This window comes from Amblyomma mixtum, chromosome 7 (genome assembly GCF_055824585.1).
Source record: "Amblyomma mixtum isolate Tamu chromosome 7, ASM5582458v1, whole genome shotgun sequence".
Taxonomy (NCBI): Eukaryota; Metazoa; Arthropoda; class Arachnida; order Ixodida; family Ixodidae; genus Amblyomma; species Amblyomma mixtum.
In genome coordinates, this window is record NC_143018.1 from 8,937,378 (window position 1) to 8,956,294 (window position 18,917).

An 18,917-nucleotide genomic window follows, 5' to 3' on the forward strand; every position below is an offset into this window, starting at 1 on the left:
ACCGCCGTAGTTGGCGTTGTGTTGTCGAGAAAGTCCCGATTGGTCGAAAAGGCCTTGACGTTAGACGTTGAGCTGTGAAGTGAAATCGTTTAAAACCTCAGCTGAAATGGGATTACGAGGTCGGAGCATAACTTAAATGTCATGATATGTGAAATATCATGATAAATTAATTGCGCTGGAAGGAAAATTGGGATAGTTAGTTGGGAATCGAGCCGAAGACCTTTGGGTTGCAAGTCAGACACGCTACTCCTAAGCCATGAGGCACGTTCGTTCGACTTGGTTAATGGGAGACCTCCGTGTCTTGTCACGTGGTCTAGTATGCCTGCTGACGTATGCTGGGTGTGTGTGTAATTAGAAAGATGTACTAATTAAGAAATGAAGTAGCAAATAACTATTAACGCTGTCGAGCCGTACCCTTAAGTCGGAGCTTTAGATTCCCCCTAATTTTTCAAGCCTATCCACAGTTGCTGGTTTTTACGACACAGTTGTATACGAACGGCTTAACTGCGGTAGAACTGTTTCGAAATTCTTCTTTTTCACTGCTTTTTGAAAAAGAAAATACAGTTTTGAGAGTGCGCAAGAAGGCTACAAGGTTGCACTTGGAAGTCATTGTACGGTATTGGCTGTCAACGAAAGACATGGCTCAGGAACGGCCGTAAGCGGCAAAAAAAAAAAAAAAAGAACCGGCGACTTGCATAGATGATGCGAACTGGGCACGCAGTTTGCGTAACAAGGCGGGGTAGGAGCAGATGCGAACAATTTCGCTGTAAGTAAACAATGGGACGCGAGCGTACGAATTAAGGGAAACACGAAAGAGGAAGCCGGACTACAAGAACCTGGCTTCGTGCGACCAAGCCTTGACTCGACTGCGGCGCGCCTGAGGGCAAGTTGGAAGGCGCACGTATGTATACGCGTACTTTCGCAATCGTGGCGGCGCGGGGAGCCGCTCGCGCGCGTTCTCGTAATTTATCTTGTCGCACCACCACTACGGCGACACTGCCTCCTCCTATTCTTTTATTTCTTGTTTCTTTTCGCGTTACTCCGCTGCGCGGGTGGGGAAAATGCAGTGGGGACTGTGCTGCTGCACCCCTCGCCCGCCCACCCCTTCCTTCCCCCAGTGGCGGAGAGCAATCAACGGCGACGCAGTCTCGAGACGCGCGCAACGCGCCACCTGTCGCTTGCGCGACAGGAGGTGCTTTCACGAAGGCGCCGCGCGGTGCGGTCCCAAAAGGTGCCGCGGAGAAACCCGCCCTGGCCGCCGTCGCATAAATTCGGTGCAGAGCTCGGAGGAGAAGCCGAGGTGTGTGTCTCTCCCACGCACGCGCCTAGACGGCTCGAGAGAAACGTTTCCGAATTGGGACAGGTTCTGTCGCGCGGAGCCGTGATTCACTCTGAGCTCCGTTAGGAGCGTGCCGGTTTTACAGCCAACAGAAAAAAAAAAACAAAAAAAAAACGGGGGGATGTTTGGTCCGGAGCTCGTTGATCATGCCGCTTGGGAAACTCCCGCTGTGCCAAGATTCCGGCTATTTGAATGCATGGCCCACACCTCTGAGGATAGCCGTATGTAACGCCTATTGCAGAATTCGCAGCAACGGTAATACCACAGCTGCTAAAGAAACTCGCAGGACCGTTACCACCGTATTGTTTATTCATTGTTGTTTGTCTTTTCTGGTAGAATCCACGTGACGTCGCCATGCTTTCCTTCGTCACGTCACTGCGTTCGCACCACTCAGCGAGGCGCGTTGGAGTGACGTCAGCATGTGTGACGTCACTGTATGCTGACCAATTAGCGTGGTGCGGTGGGACTGCTTCGTACCCCCTCCCCTTTCTTCCTCCCACTCCTTCGTGTTACGCCGATGCCGCAGAACCGGGAAGCACGGCATCAACAGCGCCATCTCTTGCACTCGCTGACAACTAGGCCCGTCGTGTTGATTCGGCCCAGAGAATTTCTGAAAATTCTGATAGGTGTCTCCGTAAAGAAAAAAAAAGAAAGGCTGTGGGGAAGAACTTTGCTGCAAACCTCGACAAAATGGCCGCTGGCCGTTCCAAGAATCCGATTCAAATTTCATAACCAGTAGTGAAGGCCTCCTGTTCAGCTTCTGAACTGGGCTTGCTTTATGACATCTGCGGTACGGTTTCGGGTGGGTCGGTAGAGTAAGCAAAATGTGTGAAGTGCGTGCAAGTTGCATGCGGCTCCTCTCGTTGGAGGTTAGCTGGGCGCCGCCGTCTGAATAAGCGAACGCCCCTCACATGCCGTGTCTGCGCCGCGACCGTCTTTCCTCGCTACACTGCTCAGCTGTAGCGCTGTCCGCGACTACTGGTGTGCGTAGGCGACGCTGCGAAACACTCTTGACAAACTTCCCCGGTGTTGAAACTTCCCCTCATAGCGCCTCTCGAGCGCGCGCCCACGAATGCGGTGGACAGAAAACATTTCGTGACGGCCATACGGTGAGCACATACGCGACCCTTGTAAAAAAAAATAGCAGTGTGTACAAACAGACGCAAAAATAAAAGAATGGGCGTTCACGCACGGCGACTCTGATTCGCTCAATAGACGTGGTCCATTCGGCGGGCTCCGCCGCTGAGCACTGAACTACAGAGGCGAAGTACACCCAACGGGGCTTGTAGGTGCGAGGAGCTGCGTTGCTTCGGTGCGGTGGTGGAGAAAAATGCTGCCTGATTAGCGGCGTCCTTTTTTGGCTACCGTTGCTCTTGGTGCGTTTCCTGCATTATTCTGTGCTCGCGCTCATGCACCGGTCTTTCACGGAAAAGCCTGGCCGCTCTCCTCGTATCAGTGTTTACTCAGGCGCTGGGTTCTCTCCGCTGTCTTAGTTTGTTTTTTTTTTGTTGTTTCGTGTGTGTGTGTGTACTTTCTGTAGCGGCCGCGCTGGGCGCTTTCTCGTTGCTTTCGACATGGTCCCGTCGAACACAAAAATGAAAGAATAAAACAGGTATGATCTCTACTTGCAGTAGAGTCTCGCAGAAATACTTTCAGCGTGGAAGTTACGCAGGTTGTGGAAAAAAAAAAAAACGTGCTCTTGACAAAGGATGAAAATCGCAATTGCGTGTCAGTGTCGAGTTTGAATTTACTACTGTTCTCAGCGGTTATCATCCTTTCTCTGGTCAGAAGTGGAGGAGGGGTAAAGTATACTAAGAGAGAGTAAATTGGAGTATTTTTAAACATGGAGTAAACGGATAGTAGTGCGTCTAGCTGACCCCGGCCAAAAGTTCTGATCATGCGCTGTGGCTCTCAAGACGCAGTAGCTGCAGTGCCGATACTTGTTGCTGTAGCTCCCCTTTGAAATAATCTATTTGCGCTGACTGAATTCTTATAGGGGCGGGCCCGTCTCAGTCCTGTCCGGGAGAAACCTTCGCAAAGAGGACTGGCAGTTCTGCCTGGCATGCTGGTGAATGTTCCGCTGTCTCCGTGGCTGCAGCTGGGGCGTGGCGTTACGCTGTCGCTGATTTCCGCTCTAGGATTCGTCACTAACGCACCCTTGATTGCAAAACGTAAAAAGGAAGAAAGAAAAACAGAGTTTTGTGAAGGGAAAAAAGTGGTAGTTTTGAAAATGACATGGTTTTGCTCGTCGCACTAACGCGATTAATTTATTGGATTAGTTCGCAGTTGTCGCCTTGGTTCCGGGGGCTGTTGGACTTCTTATACGACTGCTGTCTGCCTCCTCTTTCTTATACTCTCGCTCAAGCAGTCCTGTGATGTCGCGGACGTAACGACACACGGGTGCAAAAGCAGGAATGATTCCGTCGACCACCATCTGCTGAAGGGGGGGGGGGGGGGGGGGGGGGGGGGGGGGGCATACATTTGAACGCTCCATTTGTCGTCGACGGCACTGTTGCGCTCTCACTTGTGAGAGTCGAACCGCGGGAGCTTTGATCAGCGGCCGCGCGCCCGGTGGGGGGTCGTCTCGCTACACTCTCGCTTACTCGGCACGCTTGGCTACGGCACCGTCTCAATGGGGCCGCACAAGTGTCTGTCGAGTGTGGCCGTCGCAGAATTGAAGCCCTGTATGTGAGGAGGGGGCCGGACGTGGATGGGGAAAGGGCAGCGTCTAATTCCCCTTCCTCCTCCTCTTGCGCGAGTGGAGAGAGAGAGAGAGAGTGCGTGTGCTGCTGAACGCTGAACTGATGATGACGGCGCTCCTTCTTTTCTCTCTCTCCCCCTCAGACGAACGGGACGCGATCCAGAAGAAGACCTTCACCAAGTGGGTCAACAAGCATCTGATCAAGGTAAGTGGGCGACAAGCCTCCCCGTGCCCTACTGTGCGTGGCTGTCTTGTGTGGCGCTCCTCTATATGCATGTCTGTCTGTCTTTCTCTTTCTTTCTGTTTCTCTCTCTCGCAAGCAGCACTGGACCTTCCTGGAGGTCAGTATCTCTCTCTCTCTCTCTCGTATATCCTGTGCTCTCGGCGGGCGGTCTGTCTATCTCTTTTCTTCGCACGCTCTCGCTCATTTCTTCCCCTGTATAGGTATGCCCCCCTACCCCTACTACTACTACTACTTCTCGTGCCTCTGCCTGTTCGGAAGGGGACGCAGCCCACACTCATCTCGGGCGCGCCACCGCCGACGACGGCGTTTGTCTTATTTATCGCCGCGCGCCTGTGCGGAGGCCGAGACCGCGTCGCGCACGTACGCACGCGCGCGCGCTGCGTCACGCTTAACGTTGACGCGACCAGCGTGGTGACCCCGTTTGAGTTTGTAGGACTGCACTGATCGTCAGCCAGTCGAATCAGGAGTGGGCTAGCAAAGGTATGGGGTTAAAAAAACAAACTTCACGAGGTGTCAGCAGAGATAAACAGCCGAGAAATAATGCAATCGTGCCTTTTAAACGTTTAGTGCAGTACATCCTTCCGCGCCTGCGCTTCGTTTAATTATTTTGTTTTACTTCACTTCCTTCCCTTACAAAAAAGTTTTAGTCCGTCTATAGACTTCAGTATATAATGTGTATAGACAAATCCTAGAGAACAGTCTATAGGCAATACAAATGTCATGACAGGCTATAGAGAATCTATAAATTTATGGCCACACACTTTTAGTATATTTTTGTCTATAGACAATCTATAGACTATGAATAGACAAAAAGCAATATCTATATGAAGTCAATAGAGTCAATAAGAAGTCCATAGACCGTCTATAGACCATTTTTTATAAGGTTTCTGTGGCCCTTTGCTTTGAAATGACGCGCTTGGGTCTGTTCTACTAGAAGTACTTGTACAATGTTACTCAATGTCAAGCTGTAAGGTAAGCTTGCTCTTGCTTCATGTCGCGTAAAAAGGGGTTCGAAACGGTCAGGTGTGGTTCTTTCAGTTTTTTTTTTTATTCCAGCCTCCTCCACTGTTGTCGGTGGAAATAAACTTGTATCTGAATGCCATTGGCAGGTAGCCTATTCCGATCTGATTCGGTATTTCGAGAGTAACCGTGTATAATCGCGTGGCTATATGATCACATTATTTTTTGGTCAGTTCCCCGCGGTACGTTGGACAGAATCGTACAGAAAGAGAGTCCAACCTCGAGTCCTAACCTAACCTTTGGTCATCGCATAAGCTGCTGCTTACGAATGAAGTAGCTCGTGTATGCGCAGTCCGACAGGTAGCAGAAGGGGCAGCCTTGAACGGGTTCGAATGGGCTCTTTTCCTTATCATTGACGACGACGACATAGAGGGGCGATACGGCGCGACGACTGATTTAGCAACCCTGCGAACAACGGTTACGCTCACAATGGCGGGCGCTGTAATAGATTAGCGGATGTTTCCATCGGGTCCCACAGTCCGGTGCTCGCCGAGCCGGAACGGGGGGAGCATTTGGCGTGTTTAGCGACGTCATTAGGAGGGCGGCCGAACGCTGCCAGGCGGCTTTTTTCTCTTTCGGCCGAGGCGGAATAAAAGGCAGCGGAAATTGAATAACACTCCCATTTGCATCGCGGGTGGGAGGCCAATTAGGCCCCGTCTTGCGGAAGAGGCAAATTAGCGAGAAACGCGGCAGTCTGCTGCAGCGTTCCTTGAATGCGTGCGTGTGGTTCGTATAGACAGGGCGTGGCACGTGTCTGTACGTGTGTGCAAGTGTGTACCGCCATTGCCTGCCTGTGCATCGGTAACATCGTGATGCTCGGCGTATCACCTGCGCTACATAGTGTACAAACGGGAGCGGCTTTCATTTCTGTTCGCAGAACCACACGATTTCCTAATGCAGTTGCAGAAGCGGCCTTTTCCGACACTTTTGTGAAGGCAAGGTCAAATCGTTAGCTGGCAGCGTTGCTGGAAGCCTGGTGAAATACAAATCCATTTAAGACCTAACCCTAGCGACAGAACAGCCTAAAATATCTGTGGTTGTATAATATGCTGCATATGCACAGGATGGAGCAGTTGATTTTCTGTATGCGCCATAAAACCCAGCACAATTTTCTCTATGCGCCTGCTTAATTTTCGACCAGTTTTATGGTCCCCGGAAATTCCGCAGCCATGAAATTTAGTTTATAAAGTCATTATATTGTATTCATGTTTTTCTAGCTAAATCTTTTTTTTTTCTATATAAATTTACGCATTGAAGAGACCGCTTCTAAGTAAATCGTTTAGTTCATATCCCCCCCCCCCCCCCTGCGTTTTCAATGCCTGTAAATTGCAGGGTTAATCACATACCGCCGACAGAATACTAAGCGTATTGGCAGTGACGCGCACTGTGCACCTGCGCAGCGTCATTTTGGGGCAACAACAAATGCTACAGCTCAGACTTAGCCCGGCACCACTTTGCATGTTGGCCACCCTGTGACATCATGTGAGTTACGCGGCGACGCCGTCTCTGTACGAGAGTGTCGAGCAGAGATACGTTAGCTGTGACGTCAGTCCGAGAGGTATAGCGTGCGCGAGGCAATCCTGATCTTGAATTACGATATAGAAAAGCGGTATCGGCGAGTGTGCGTCCAATAGACATAGCCTCTTGTACCTTTTTCGCGTTTTTCGAGTACTCGAGGTCTGCTGACTTACCAAGGCTAAATCTTCCTAGGTGGCACGTTCATCAGCGCACGAAGGGTGTAGAATTCCGTAGTGCATCTTGGTGTTCGTCTTTTAAGCTTCGGTCAGTATACTGGTAGCCATCTGATTAACATAAATTGCAGACTAATAGCAGTAGTTTTATTTCGTGCAGCAGCTGCTTGCTGCTACACACCTGTCGCAGTGACCACAGCCAAGCGAACCTCTGACCTTGTCAGGGGTGTCATGTTGTTTGGCATGAACTTCGGCCGAGACTGCGTAGCTGCACGGACAGGAGCTCTTTAGTCCAGTGTCTCCAGTTCAGACAAGGCTGACTAGTCCACTGTTCTCAGCCCCACTAAGATTTATATTCCACTATTTTGGCATCAACTGCGGCCGAGACAGCGCGTAGTTGCATCTACTCCGCGGCTTTCAGTTCTGACGAGCTGTCTTTGTCTTCTGGGTCCTGTCCCAGCAAGCCGCCTATTCCACTGTTTCCAGACCGGAAAAGCTGTTTAGTCCACTGCCGTCGCGGTGTCTCGGTGGTTATGGCGCTCGGCTGCTGACCCGAAGGACGCGGGTTCGATCCCGTCCGCGGCGGTCGCATTTCGATGGAGGCGAAATCCTAGAGGCCCGTGTATTGTGCGATGTCAGTGAAAGTTAAAAGAACCCCAGGTGGTCGAAATTTCCGGAGCTCTCCACTACGGCTTCCCTCATATCCTGAGTCACTTTGGGACGTTAAACTCTCATAAACTAAACTAAACTAACCAATTTAGTCCACTGTTTCCAGTCCGGGCAAACCGTCCAGCCTGCTTGGCTGCGGCCGTAGATCTGAGTCGGCAGAGAAACGCAGAGCGCACACACGCCTTCGTAAGTAGGCTCCGTCCTCAGCCGTATTCGGGCGGGCGAAACCGTGCCTTGCGGTCTCAAGGCCAAAGGGTGCGCCGAACCCCCACGCGCGGAGAAAGTATGTAGCGCGCTTTGTAAAATGGAGCCCCTGCAAAAGTGCGTCTGCTGGATGGAGGCTTTGGCCGCGTCGACGAAGGTACTGTGCGGGGAACCTGGCGCAAATGGCGGCCTCGCGAAGAAGAAGAGAGGAAATTGCGGACAGACACACGCATATGTGTGCGCTTGTACTTCCCCGCAACCGCAGGGCAAAAACACAGCACCCGCAGCGTTTCTGCTCCGTTTTAGCGTGTTTATTTCAGGCTTTCGATTTTAGCATCAGCCTGCGCACCCTGGCTAGATGCAAAGCTTCAAAACTCTGCTGAGTCTTTTACGGGCCATGAGGATCCTGTTTGGCCGAAAAAGCGAAGAAGGCGTAGATCAGTGTCTGTTACCGGACATGCGGTAGCAGACATGTAGACAAGTGTGTCTTACTGTGGCACCTAAAGCTGTACTGGCTCGATGATGGCATCAAAAGCCAACTTGCCTTCCTTCCGGAACCGTGTGGGGCGACATCGGCAGTGCAAGTAAGATGTGAACTTCTGCCGACGGACTGGACTCCGCGGAAGCATGTTTGTTTTGTCTCGTCAGGAGAGACGCGTAGTGTTCCATTGAAAAAAAAGAGGAAGCTGATATATGTAAACTTAAAGTTCGTTACCTTAAAAAAGAAAGCAAGGCTTTAAGAGACAACGGTTCTGTGTGGTTTCTGCTAACGGAGACGCAAAGTTTACCCCATGAGTCAAACAGAAAAACACAAAAGTAGTGAACTGCTTATCTGTGCACAGTCGTGTGGACCCAAAATTTGCGAAACAAGGACCAACTAGCTCCACACTGCCTACACTGCGTAGTCGAGACGTGCGTTGTCAGCGTTGTTGCAAACTCTTGGAGGAGAGGCTCGGAGTTATGCTCGCTTCGGCCCAAAATTTGTTTGCGGGAACTCCCATCGAGCTGTTCTAGAAAAAATTACAGACAATAAATGCGATAGAAGCGGCAGATTATGCGTTAGCACCAATGCCCCCCCATCCCGAACAGAGCAGCCGCTGTCGCTGATGGGTTCAGACCATGGTGCACCGTGATCCACTCCGTCGAAGCGTGTGACGCGCCGTACTCCTTCCTCCTCCATTTCCTCTGAAAGATGATTTCCCTCTCTCCTGTCTGACGGACAGATTTTTCTGACATGGGTTATAATGCTAACGCATTAAGTCAGAAAGCGCGAACATGGCAATCGTCTTTAAAGGGTCAGTCTACTGAATTTTATCGGCCGCATTTTCTTTGCGGCAACTGATAGCTCTTTACTCAAATTACCGTTTAGCCAGGTGTGGTGCCAAGAAGTGCGGTAGAACATTTTAAAATAGAATTTATTGATGTGGGAACACATCTGTATGAGATGGTAGTCTCATCTGGCAACCAACTGGATTTCCGCCGCGCGGCGACAAACATGGCGGCGCCCGTCGAAGCTGGACCTCTCGCTTCAGACTGAATTCTCGTTGTTGCTGCCTTTTTCAGTGCGTTCACTGGACATAAATGGGGCGTCGCTCTTTCGCTTCGTCTCATCTCGCTTATAAGAAAACGTATAAGTGAGAAATTCGCTTTATTTAAATAATTAGAGTGACGATTCTGCCGCTTCTAGGCTTAAGTGGAGAGTCGGTTTGTTTACAGCAATAGTTCCCGTCCTGACAACCAGATGGCGCCACTATAGGCTGAGTTTATTTTTGCGTCTCTGCTAGCATACGCTGAACTAAAAGTGGGAATGTGCCTGCGTTTAGCGTACGTATAACTATAAATATTCATCTGATTTACAGAAAAAGCGAGCGGTACGCCTTCTACAGTTTACTAGAACAAAACGTACGTTTCTGTGACATTGGGGCATACTATATATAACGGTACGTAGTATATTCACTTATGCTTCTACAAAAAAAGACTACCACTTGCTTGAACAAAATTAACGTTTGGGGTCTCCACCATGCATCTTTACGCGACTTATAACGCCGAAATAAAATACAAATTCCTGCCTAAACCGGGAGCAGTTACCTCGTTATTGATGTTATAGGGTGCCAACTACCAGTATATGCCATTATTTATACACTCATCTCGGTGAGTAGACTGACCCTTTAACGCGGTGCTTGGTTCACAGCACTACACAGAAGCACCGCGGCAGAGTACCATGCAGCCTCGCATGCTGTTTTCGAGAGGGTGTAGCTTTCAGTAGCCAGAGTCGGTGGTGCACGATGATCCCGTAGCCGGTACAAACTGTGCCAGTGCTGCTGCTGATGATGATGATGCGTGACGGTCCTTGTTCTTCCCCACGCTGCCCCCGGAGCGCAGACGTACGCGTGCTTGCACGTGTGCAGTCCTTGCAGCGCGTGCCACTCTCCCGCCGTGAGTGTCCCGTCTGTCTTTTCTCCGTAGGCTTTATTTAGTCCGCGGCGACACCACGGGTTAGATGCCAGTGGCGCCACCTATCTGAAGCGCTGCGAAAGTATGGACTCGGGGGCTGTCACTCCACTCGAGACTGCTCCGCCGTATCACAATCGTTTCCCGCGGATCGATTGAGAAATGTTCCGTTTTATGCATTGAGCAGTGCATGGCATTATTTACTGTTAAACGAAAAGTAAAGTTTCTAATGTTGTAGTTTATCCGTAAAGGTGGGTATGCGGATTAAAGATGGTCTGTGTGTTTAAAATGTCCGTTGTGCTAGAGGAACTAAAAGTTTTCAGAATGCCTTTAGGACGCATGAAGGATCTACTTTTTTCATTTCATTTCACTTGGATAGCACAAGTAATATGCTCGTGGAATGTTTCGGTGGTCCCTCACTGGTGGCCATCGAGGTGCAAGCCCCTGGTATCAATGGCATGCCGCTCGGCGCTTGACTGGCGTGACAGCCCCTATTGTTTCTCGGTGCTCGTAACAGATGGCGCCACTAGCGTCATTAGGTGTGGTGACGCCCTCTGCATGTATGCCGCATATGCCCAGCATGTCTGCCCTCTATCCGCTGTCTCTCTTTCTCTGCTTAGTAGTGTCACATGTGTCGTTGACCGCTCGGTTTGCTCTTTTCCGCACACGTTTCACTGCTGCCGCATGGAAGCAGCGGAAGGTAAGTGCGCTAGCCCTCGCTTCTTTGTTGTGAGATAACCACTGTGCATTTTTATTTTTCCTTAACGAGCTTTTCTGTCGTCATTGGCCTCAATTATTGTTATTGCTGTATTGAAAACAGGATAAAACGGAAGAAAAAGATGTTGCTAGCTGCGACATCGGCTATCGAAGCTTGAAACACTTGAGCTGCGGATAGCTGAAATAAAAGGAACAGTGGCGGGTGGAAGAGGGGAACGATGTAGAGAAGGGAGAGGGGTAGGGTGGCACTGTACAGCATCTTCAACGTTCGGTAAATCGCGCTCCATCAGACAGTAAGGTAACACGTCTCTCAGTTACACCTGTTATTTTAGTGATATTATCATTCTCCTTCGCTGCTACAGTGTGCCGCATAATGTCACTATATGCAGACTCGTGACGTCACTGTGTTCGGGACCAATCAACGTTCCGGGTTTCGTTCAAGTGACGGCACTGCATGCTCAGCGTGGCGCGGTTACGCCGACGCCCCAGAACCGGGCAACATGCCCTTAACTGCGTTCGCTGAAAAAAAAAAAATCAAAGAAGCAACACCCTAGCTGTAGTGTGATAAGGGAGCAATTAATCATAGGCATCCACCCAAGCGCAGCCAACGACTACAAAGGAAAGCTAAACAGCTTTCCTTTGTAGCCGTTTGGCTGCGCTTGGATGGATGCCAATGAGTAATTGCCCCCTTAATACAAATCTACTCCACCTTGGGAGATTCCCTTAAACTTTTGACCAGTAGCTGTAATGGGGTGGCTGCTGTGTTCAACTGTTTCAAGTGGCGGACATGTATAGGTGGTTGGGACTCGTAGTTCCAGTGGAGCTGTCGATTGTAGAGACCGCAGTCGGTGATCTCTTCTTCCGTTGCAGTTAGATCTGTGTGCAAAGCTTGCAGCCGTAGTTTGCGCTTTCGTATACAAGCGATATAGCTCTCCTCGGTCTTCATCGGAGTCCCAGAGTGAATCGTCTCGTTGCCTGCGCAGGCCAACAAGCGCGTGGACGACTTGTTCGTGGATCTCCAGGATGGCCATGGTCTGCTATCGCTGCTGGAGGTCCTCTCTGGGGAGACCCTGGTAAGAGCCCCCCCCTTACTTTTTAGCCACGCCAGGCGCAACCGCGTAGATCCGACTTCCTTTGGCGCACTATGCGGGACACTGGAAAAAAGACACTGACACACAGAGCGCGATTCAAAAGCTGTTTACTTCATCATGAAGTCGGTCTTTTTATAAGAAGAGAGACGCGTGCAAGGTGATTAGAACGGATAATATGCTCAGTTGCGAAAGCGCTCCAACTCTGAAAGTGTCGCGAAACATGTACCGTCAGCGTTAGATGAAACGCGAACAAAACAATTGAAATTCGAGCAACGACAATCAAAAATATTAGCGGATGGGGAGGACATAGAGGCGTCGACACTTCCAGAGAGCGGTCTTGACGCCTTCGATGGAAAATCGACCGCTCTAGTACTCTGCCTTCTAGTGGAATATCTCGTACAGTTTTGCAGCTCGGGTTTCAATTGACGCTGGCAGTGCGGCGCGTCAAAGCAACCTCGTGCGCTAAGAAACAGAGCAAGTTCTCATACTCTGAGTAGTTCTTAACTGCAGGGGATTCGTGGACCCGAGGAGGGTGTAAACCCTGTCTTTGAGAGAAAAGGATGTGCGTTGAACAACGCAGTGGAATGTCTCGTTCTCCGCATTAAATTTCGTTGTCACGGATACATTTTTCCGAGTAGGCTTTTAGAAAGGAACTGCGCACACACAGGGGTGGGTCTGCACTACCTGGCACTGTCCACGAGTATATGCCAAAGGTTTTAAGGAGTGTCAGGGAGAACGGAATACTTACAGCCTTTGTCAAAAGTTTGGAGTCCAGAAGGTTTGCTTCTCAGCCACACTGCGTGGTTCGTGATGCATCTCTGCAGCGCTCCAAATTTCCTGAAGGTAAGAAGATTTCTGGTCCTGCCTCCTTGAATGGTCAGGACTTATACGAATGCTTCAGGAGGCCCACTGCAAGGCTTACTAGCAAACTCCCTGGGCTCTAAACTTTTGACAAAGACTGTACGTACGAGAATGCCTAACTTAATGGCTCAGTGGGGAAGGATGACAAAGGTGCATTTTTTGGGTGAACGCTGATCACACCGAGGGAGTCGGAGCGTGTTCGCTCGTTAAACTGTTCATGGAACGCACGGCGGAATCCAAGCACAGCACATTGCGTTGCATTTAAAAGTCTCATCAACAACGGTGGTGTATTTAGTAAAATGCCGGAGAAACTGCGCCGTCGGGTGCAGGCTCGCACGGTCGTATATACTACTAGTTTGCAAGTGGGTCAATCGCTCGTGTTTGTGGCGCGGCTTGACGGCCGACTGCTGGCAGGAGCGCTGCTGGCAATGGCCCGCATAGCTGCATAACAAAGAGCTGCGTCTCGGTCGGCCTCGACCGCGGCAGCCTCTTCTGACCCCCTCTGTCGTCCTTCTCATGTCGTCGCAGCCCCGCGAGAAGGGCCGCATGCGGTTCCACATGCTGCAGAACGTGCAGACGGCGCTAAACTTCCTGCGCTACCGCAAGGTTAAGCTGGTCAACATCCGCGCCGAAGACATCGTCGACGGCAACCCCAAGCTCACGCTGGGACTCATCTGGACCATCATCCTGCACTTCCAGGTCAGTCCTAGCTCCCTCCTGTCCCGACCCGCACCCTGGGCCGGCGTCCGGTTTGGGCCTCTGCGTTTCTTAACGGAAGTTCGAGAGTACCGCTAACGAAAGGCTTGGTAGCCCCCTAACATGCACGTTTTTTTTTTCGAAAGTAGCATCAAAATGGTCATTTAATATCCGTATCGCCATCTGTTTGCAAACCAAAAAAACATTTGGACGACCCCCACTCACCTTAAATCGAACACAGTGTAAGAAAACGCACGAGAAGCCGGATTCGTCATGAGCCAGAAATGGCGGTCGGCTTATGACGAGCCTTGCTCGTCCAAGTCCGCGAGGGGATTAACGCTGTCGGTACAGCGTAGACTTCAGTAGTTTTGTTCGAGTCAGCCTCCTTGACTTCGTAATTCCTGCGCGCGTAGAACTATGACCTCGACAGATTTCTCGGACGTTGAGCTTTTCTGTCCGAGAGGTTGGGGCATAATTCCCCTACATGGTACCTTTAATTAACAACTGTGTAGACACATTCAGTTGATGTACCCGTAGAAGGCGTCTCGAGGTGCTAGCATGCCCCCAAAAGGCCTTCACGAATGGTGTCCTTTCGTGGCCACTCAAAGCGTGGCAGTTCGATGCGGCGTCGTGGAGTTGATCCCCTCGTTACACCCGAGATCAGATTAAGGCAAATTACTTTCGCGTTGGGCGAAGTCCCAGGAGTCGTTCGAGGTTCTCAATGCCCGCTGACCCTGGCTGAGGGCCGTGCGCTTCGCTCCTCCTGGGAGGTCCGCCAGCGAGGCTCACCTTGGGCCCGAATATTGTTCCTTCCCCACGTTCGCACCAATTGCGACTGGGCGTCGAGACAATTACGTCTTTGTGCCGTGGCATCGCCCTGGGGCGATCTCGTGCGACTGAATTTCGCCGACCGTGTACTTACGTGTTCCGTAAAAGTCTGTCCGTCCGCATCCATTTAGTACCGCATCGGGCACCTAACTTCAGTGCAGCGCGGACGCCGTGGCCGGTAGCGTTGTATGTGATGTGACGGCACTTCGGGGATGTTCTTTGTTGTGTGGGTGTGTGTCTGCAGGTGTATTTCAGCTGAGGACCTTGAGCCCCTTGCGCAACGATAAATGTTTCTCCGATATGGGCGCGATAGGAGACGCACCCCCCTGCCCGAGAAGCTCTCTTCCTTGTGCGTGGCGCCTATGAAAAAGTCATCGGAATGCGACCTCCTAGAGTTACTCAAATGAAGAGCTTAACCTGGTCAGGACGATGTCATGGCCGCTGAGGACGATGGGTTTCGGTCAAGACTTCTGATCATATTCTGCCTTGTTGAATGAACCAGTCATTTTAATCACTTAATTTATTTAACTTCACAAAATGTTGAGGGTGCCAGCAGACAGCCGCTGGAAAGACTTGGCAGAGGTGTGCACACCTGTTGCACTTTTTATTTGCCCCTTCAGCGAGTGGCGCGCGATTGAAGGGAACTTTTGTGACAGCTCGCCCTCCGAGACGTAAATCGCCTGACATGGCGAGACCGACGAGTGCGTTGGCAGCTGGGGAGCGGAAAGGGATAGTTAAACAGGGTACGAGTGAGGACTGTGTGGGCTGCGTTGAACGCCTTGCAAGAAGAAAGAACAAACTGGTTGGTGTCCTTGACTCAGTTGCCAGCTCGCACCGTCCTCTGGTCGACCTATTAACCCTCTGTACTACGTGACATTGCAGGCGGTAAATTTTTCTTGGGAAACGTGGTTCTGTTTGGAAAGGTGTCATTTAATGAAAATTGCAATTTGTAGGTGTAATTTTCAGAGCACCCAATGAGCTTCGTCTTTTGAAAGCCAGCTGGAAGATTAACCACAGGTTTCGAGATGGACCAGTCCTTCATAAAAATCGTTTATCGTATTTCTATGTGCAAAGTTGTACTGTGGTGTAAGGCCAAAAAACCTCTAGGATGACTGTAGAAACTCTTTCGAAAACTGTCTACTGCAGGTCTGGCTGATAGACAAAACTATTAGTAGTTTAAGGCCATATATTAAGACTTTCTGTAGACGTTTTTGACAGCAATCTCTACGCAATCTACAGACAGTCTGAAGAAATTTTTGTAAGGATGGCCTGGTAGCCTGATTACGCGCGCCTGCCAGTCGTTTATGCTCAAGCGACATTTGCTAGTCTTGTTCTTGCGATGTGGGTGCGGACTCGTCTGCTGATCACTATGTTGCTGGCTCTACCAGCTGCAAAAAAAAAAAAAAGCCCTCGGGAAGTGACCAGGTATTGCAACCAGGTTCCGCAATTAGTAGCGCAGAAAGGTGTATGGTTAGGTCTGAGAGGTGTCTAGTTGCATTTCGTGTATGGCGAAATCGTGCCGCCTGCTGCTGTGCCATCTGCTATGGAATGTTTAGTAGAGATCACTTTCGGGGCGGCAGCCATTTTGACAAGAGCAGGTGGCGTAAATTTGAAGCGAGCGGCGACCACTGATTGAGCGGCAACCTTGTGTTTTCCATTGCATCAGACAGAACTCCACGTGAGAGTCACAGGTGGCGAGTTGACTCTCGCAAACTATCATCAATAGACACGTGATCGGCGAGCAGTGTTTCCACCGTAGTAATCGTCGCGCTCGTGAGTGGTTCGACCTCGGAAAGGAGCACCCCCCACGCATTTTTCTTGTTCTTTTTTTCGTCTGACGACCATGTGGACCGCTCGCGGTGGGCGAGAGTGGTGTTGACTCAGGCGGCGCTTTCCTCTCCGCTCAGCAGTGCGTCGGGGGAAAGGCTGTTCGACTAATACGGGAAAGTGCGCGAGTGGATGGCGAGCCGAAGCTGTCTGGCTTCATTTGCATCTGCGCAGATTGACTGCGTCGCCTTGCCAGCAAACTCCTCAGTATGCGCGGGCGTACGCACGGTGCCGCCATTGTTTTGAGAAACGAGTTGGAATTACATGCGATGTGTTGCGCGTGACTGAATGGATAGAGGGTCTGTCCTGCGGCAAGCGCTGGCTTTACGGTGCTGTGAGCGAAAGTTTCGTTATTAAACCAGTTACAAAGCTTACCAAACCGTGTCGTGCATCCAAGAAAAGGTGCACGCTGATTTAAGCAAAATGTAAGAGGTTTACGGATTGTCGCGTAACCTGTCGGCAAAAAGATCGGGTGCTCTAATTGTTGGGCGCTGTCAGTTGTTGAAGTTGGAATAATATGTTGCGTCCGTTCATGTTGAGAATGAAATGCAGATTATCCAGCGGGATATCGAAGTTTCTGCGGTTAACCGCATCGACTTCTTGGCAGAACTGGGCCACGCATCCATCTGCTCCGATAATTCATTCTTCGGTTGAAAGGCGCGGTGATGTTGGCATTTACCGTGACCGATCGTGTGCTTTTAATGTCACCGTGCACACGTTGGAAGAACAAGCCTCCGCTCCTTGCTGCATTCGCGCGGCTGGCTGAGGGGCTGGTTTATCTTGTCGCGTGCCGTCGCCGAGATAAGGGCGGTGAGCGAATGGAAAGAAGAAAAGCGCCCAGATGCCAGCGCAAAGAGGGGGGTGAGGCGGTCCGGCGTGTTGTCGTCGCACGCGGATGATGTTCGTGGGCTTGGGCCGGTGCTGCCGCGCTGCCCAAGTCGGGCAGTTGGCGCGCCAGCGACAAATCGCGCGCGCGCTAGGCTGCTGCGGCGGCCGGGCGTGGGCTGGCGCCACTGTCGCGCCATAAAAGGCGCTGCTTTGGTCGGCCGCGTGGGCTGCTCGCAGCCGAGGTCGCTCCGACGTCGTTGCCGTCGAGGCCGCTGCGGTGTAGCTCAAAGGTGGACGCCGCCGGCGCAGCGTCGTCCAGCGGAAAGCAACACGACGCAACGTCATCGAGGGGGGGGTTGTCTGTAACGTGGCTCCCCCTGGCGGGACGTCTGGGCGATTCGCGGCGGGATTTGCGAGACCGTCTGCGCGTGGGGTTTGCAGGGGAGAGGGTGGGCCGCCGCCCGCGCAGGTGAGAGAGGAGGGCGAGGCGGGTCGTCGCAAACCTGTTTCACGGGGGCCGTCCGTAGTAGTTGCGGCTGCCGCTGCCGTGAGAGGTGAGTTTGCAGCGGACCGGCCGGCGGGCACGGTCGTCACTTGTGCGCGATGTATTCGTTCGTGCGCGGCGCGCGGCTCTACATGAAGGGCAGCCGCGACCCGCGGGACCCCGACGACGTGCCGGACCCCGGCGATCAGCAGCTGGCGGCAACGGGCAGCAGCAGCGGCGGTGGCAACCGTACGCAGATGGCGTCCGCCTCGCAGGAGTCGCGCGAAGTGTTTCGCTCGTCGCACGTGCGCTCGGGCCTGAAGACAGTGCACACGTCGCGCGTGGTGCGCAAGACGACCACCATGACGCGCGGCGAGCAGAGCCAGCTCGCCATCGAGCAGCAGACGACGACCACTCCGCGCCTGCTCGAGAGCTCCGCCACGCAGACGAGAAGCGAGAAGCAGCGCAGCAGCAGCCGCAAGGTGCGTTAGTGCGTGACCGGCCCCAGCGCCGCGCCATGGCTTCGCCTTCCGGCCGCCGCGGCAGTGGTGGTTGTGTTTTCTGTTCCTGCCGCGCCCCCGTCGCTCGCTCCGTGCCGGCGGTTAGTCCCCGCCGAGGTCGAGCCTAACTAATCGGCACCCCGTCTTCCGTCGGGTGTCAAACCCGGAGCAAACAGCCCCCTCCGGGGCGTTAGTTGCTAACTGTTGTGTCAGCATCGCTTTCCGTTCCGGCGAGCCGGCCGGATTCCGAAACGGGACGAGCGCTCCAAGCTGTCATTGAACCGTGCCCCCCGCTCCATCCCACCGCCGCCGACAACATACCGGCGGCGAGATCCCGTCGAGGGGCCTACTTTATGGGCCCCCGCGATAAACTGACGGTTCCCTCCTCCTCCCCGCGATCCTCCGGGCACGGCTTTTGTACAGCCGAAAGGCGAGGCAGGCGGGCACCGGGCGTAAGCAGGTGTTGTAATCCGTGGCCGCTTTGAAAGGGAATCGTCGGTGGGGTGACGACGCCAGTCGCGGTGTAGGCTCCGGGAGAGGTTTCGATACTGGTGCTCATCTAAAAGACCTCTGCGTACCGCAAGCTTCCTTCGCAAAGTGCTTCTTCCCTTGCCGGTATGGTACGCGGTGCCGGTTTCGACAAGCACGGGGCTGGCAGCGAGACGTCGTGCCGTGTGGGCGGTTTTTCGTGCGTGAAGAATACAGAAAAGTTGCGAAACGTGTGTGTGTGTTGTACGCGCTGAACCGGTCTTCCAATTAATTAAAC

The 18,917-nt window shown here is 52.1% G+C and overlaps 1 protein-coding gene across 10 annotated transcripts in view; it reads left to right on the forward strand.

Annotated features, from left to right (window-relative positions):
- The window catches only part of shot (dystonin-like protein short stop), a 231,416-nt gene that overhangs the window by 107,136 nt on the left and 105,363 nt on the right, over nt 1–18,917 (forward strand). For 9 of the 10 annotated variants that reach the window (XR_016283980.1, XM_089551570.1, XM_089551571.1 and 6 more), the window contains exons 2-4: nt 4,184–4,245; nt 12,020–12,109; nt 13,517–13,687. Coding sequence is in view for 9 of the 10 variants with exons in the window: in XM_089551570.1 (XP_089407696.1) it covers nt 4,184–4,245; nt 12,020–12,109; nt 13,517–13,687 (323 nt within the window). In the remaining variant the exon portion in view is untranslated. Of the gene's footprint in view, nt 1–4,183; nt 4,246–12,019; nt 12,110–13,516; nt 13,688–17,668; nt 18,134–18,917 lie in introns of those variants that run through there. The other variant, XM_089551574.1, reaches the window with a different exon arrangement.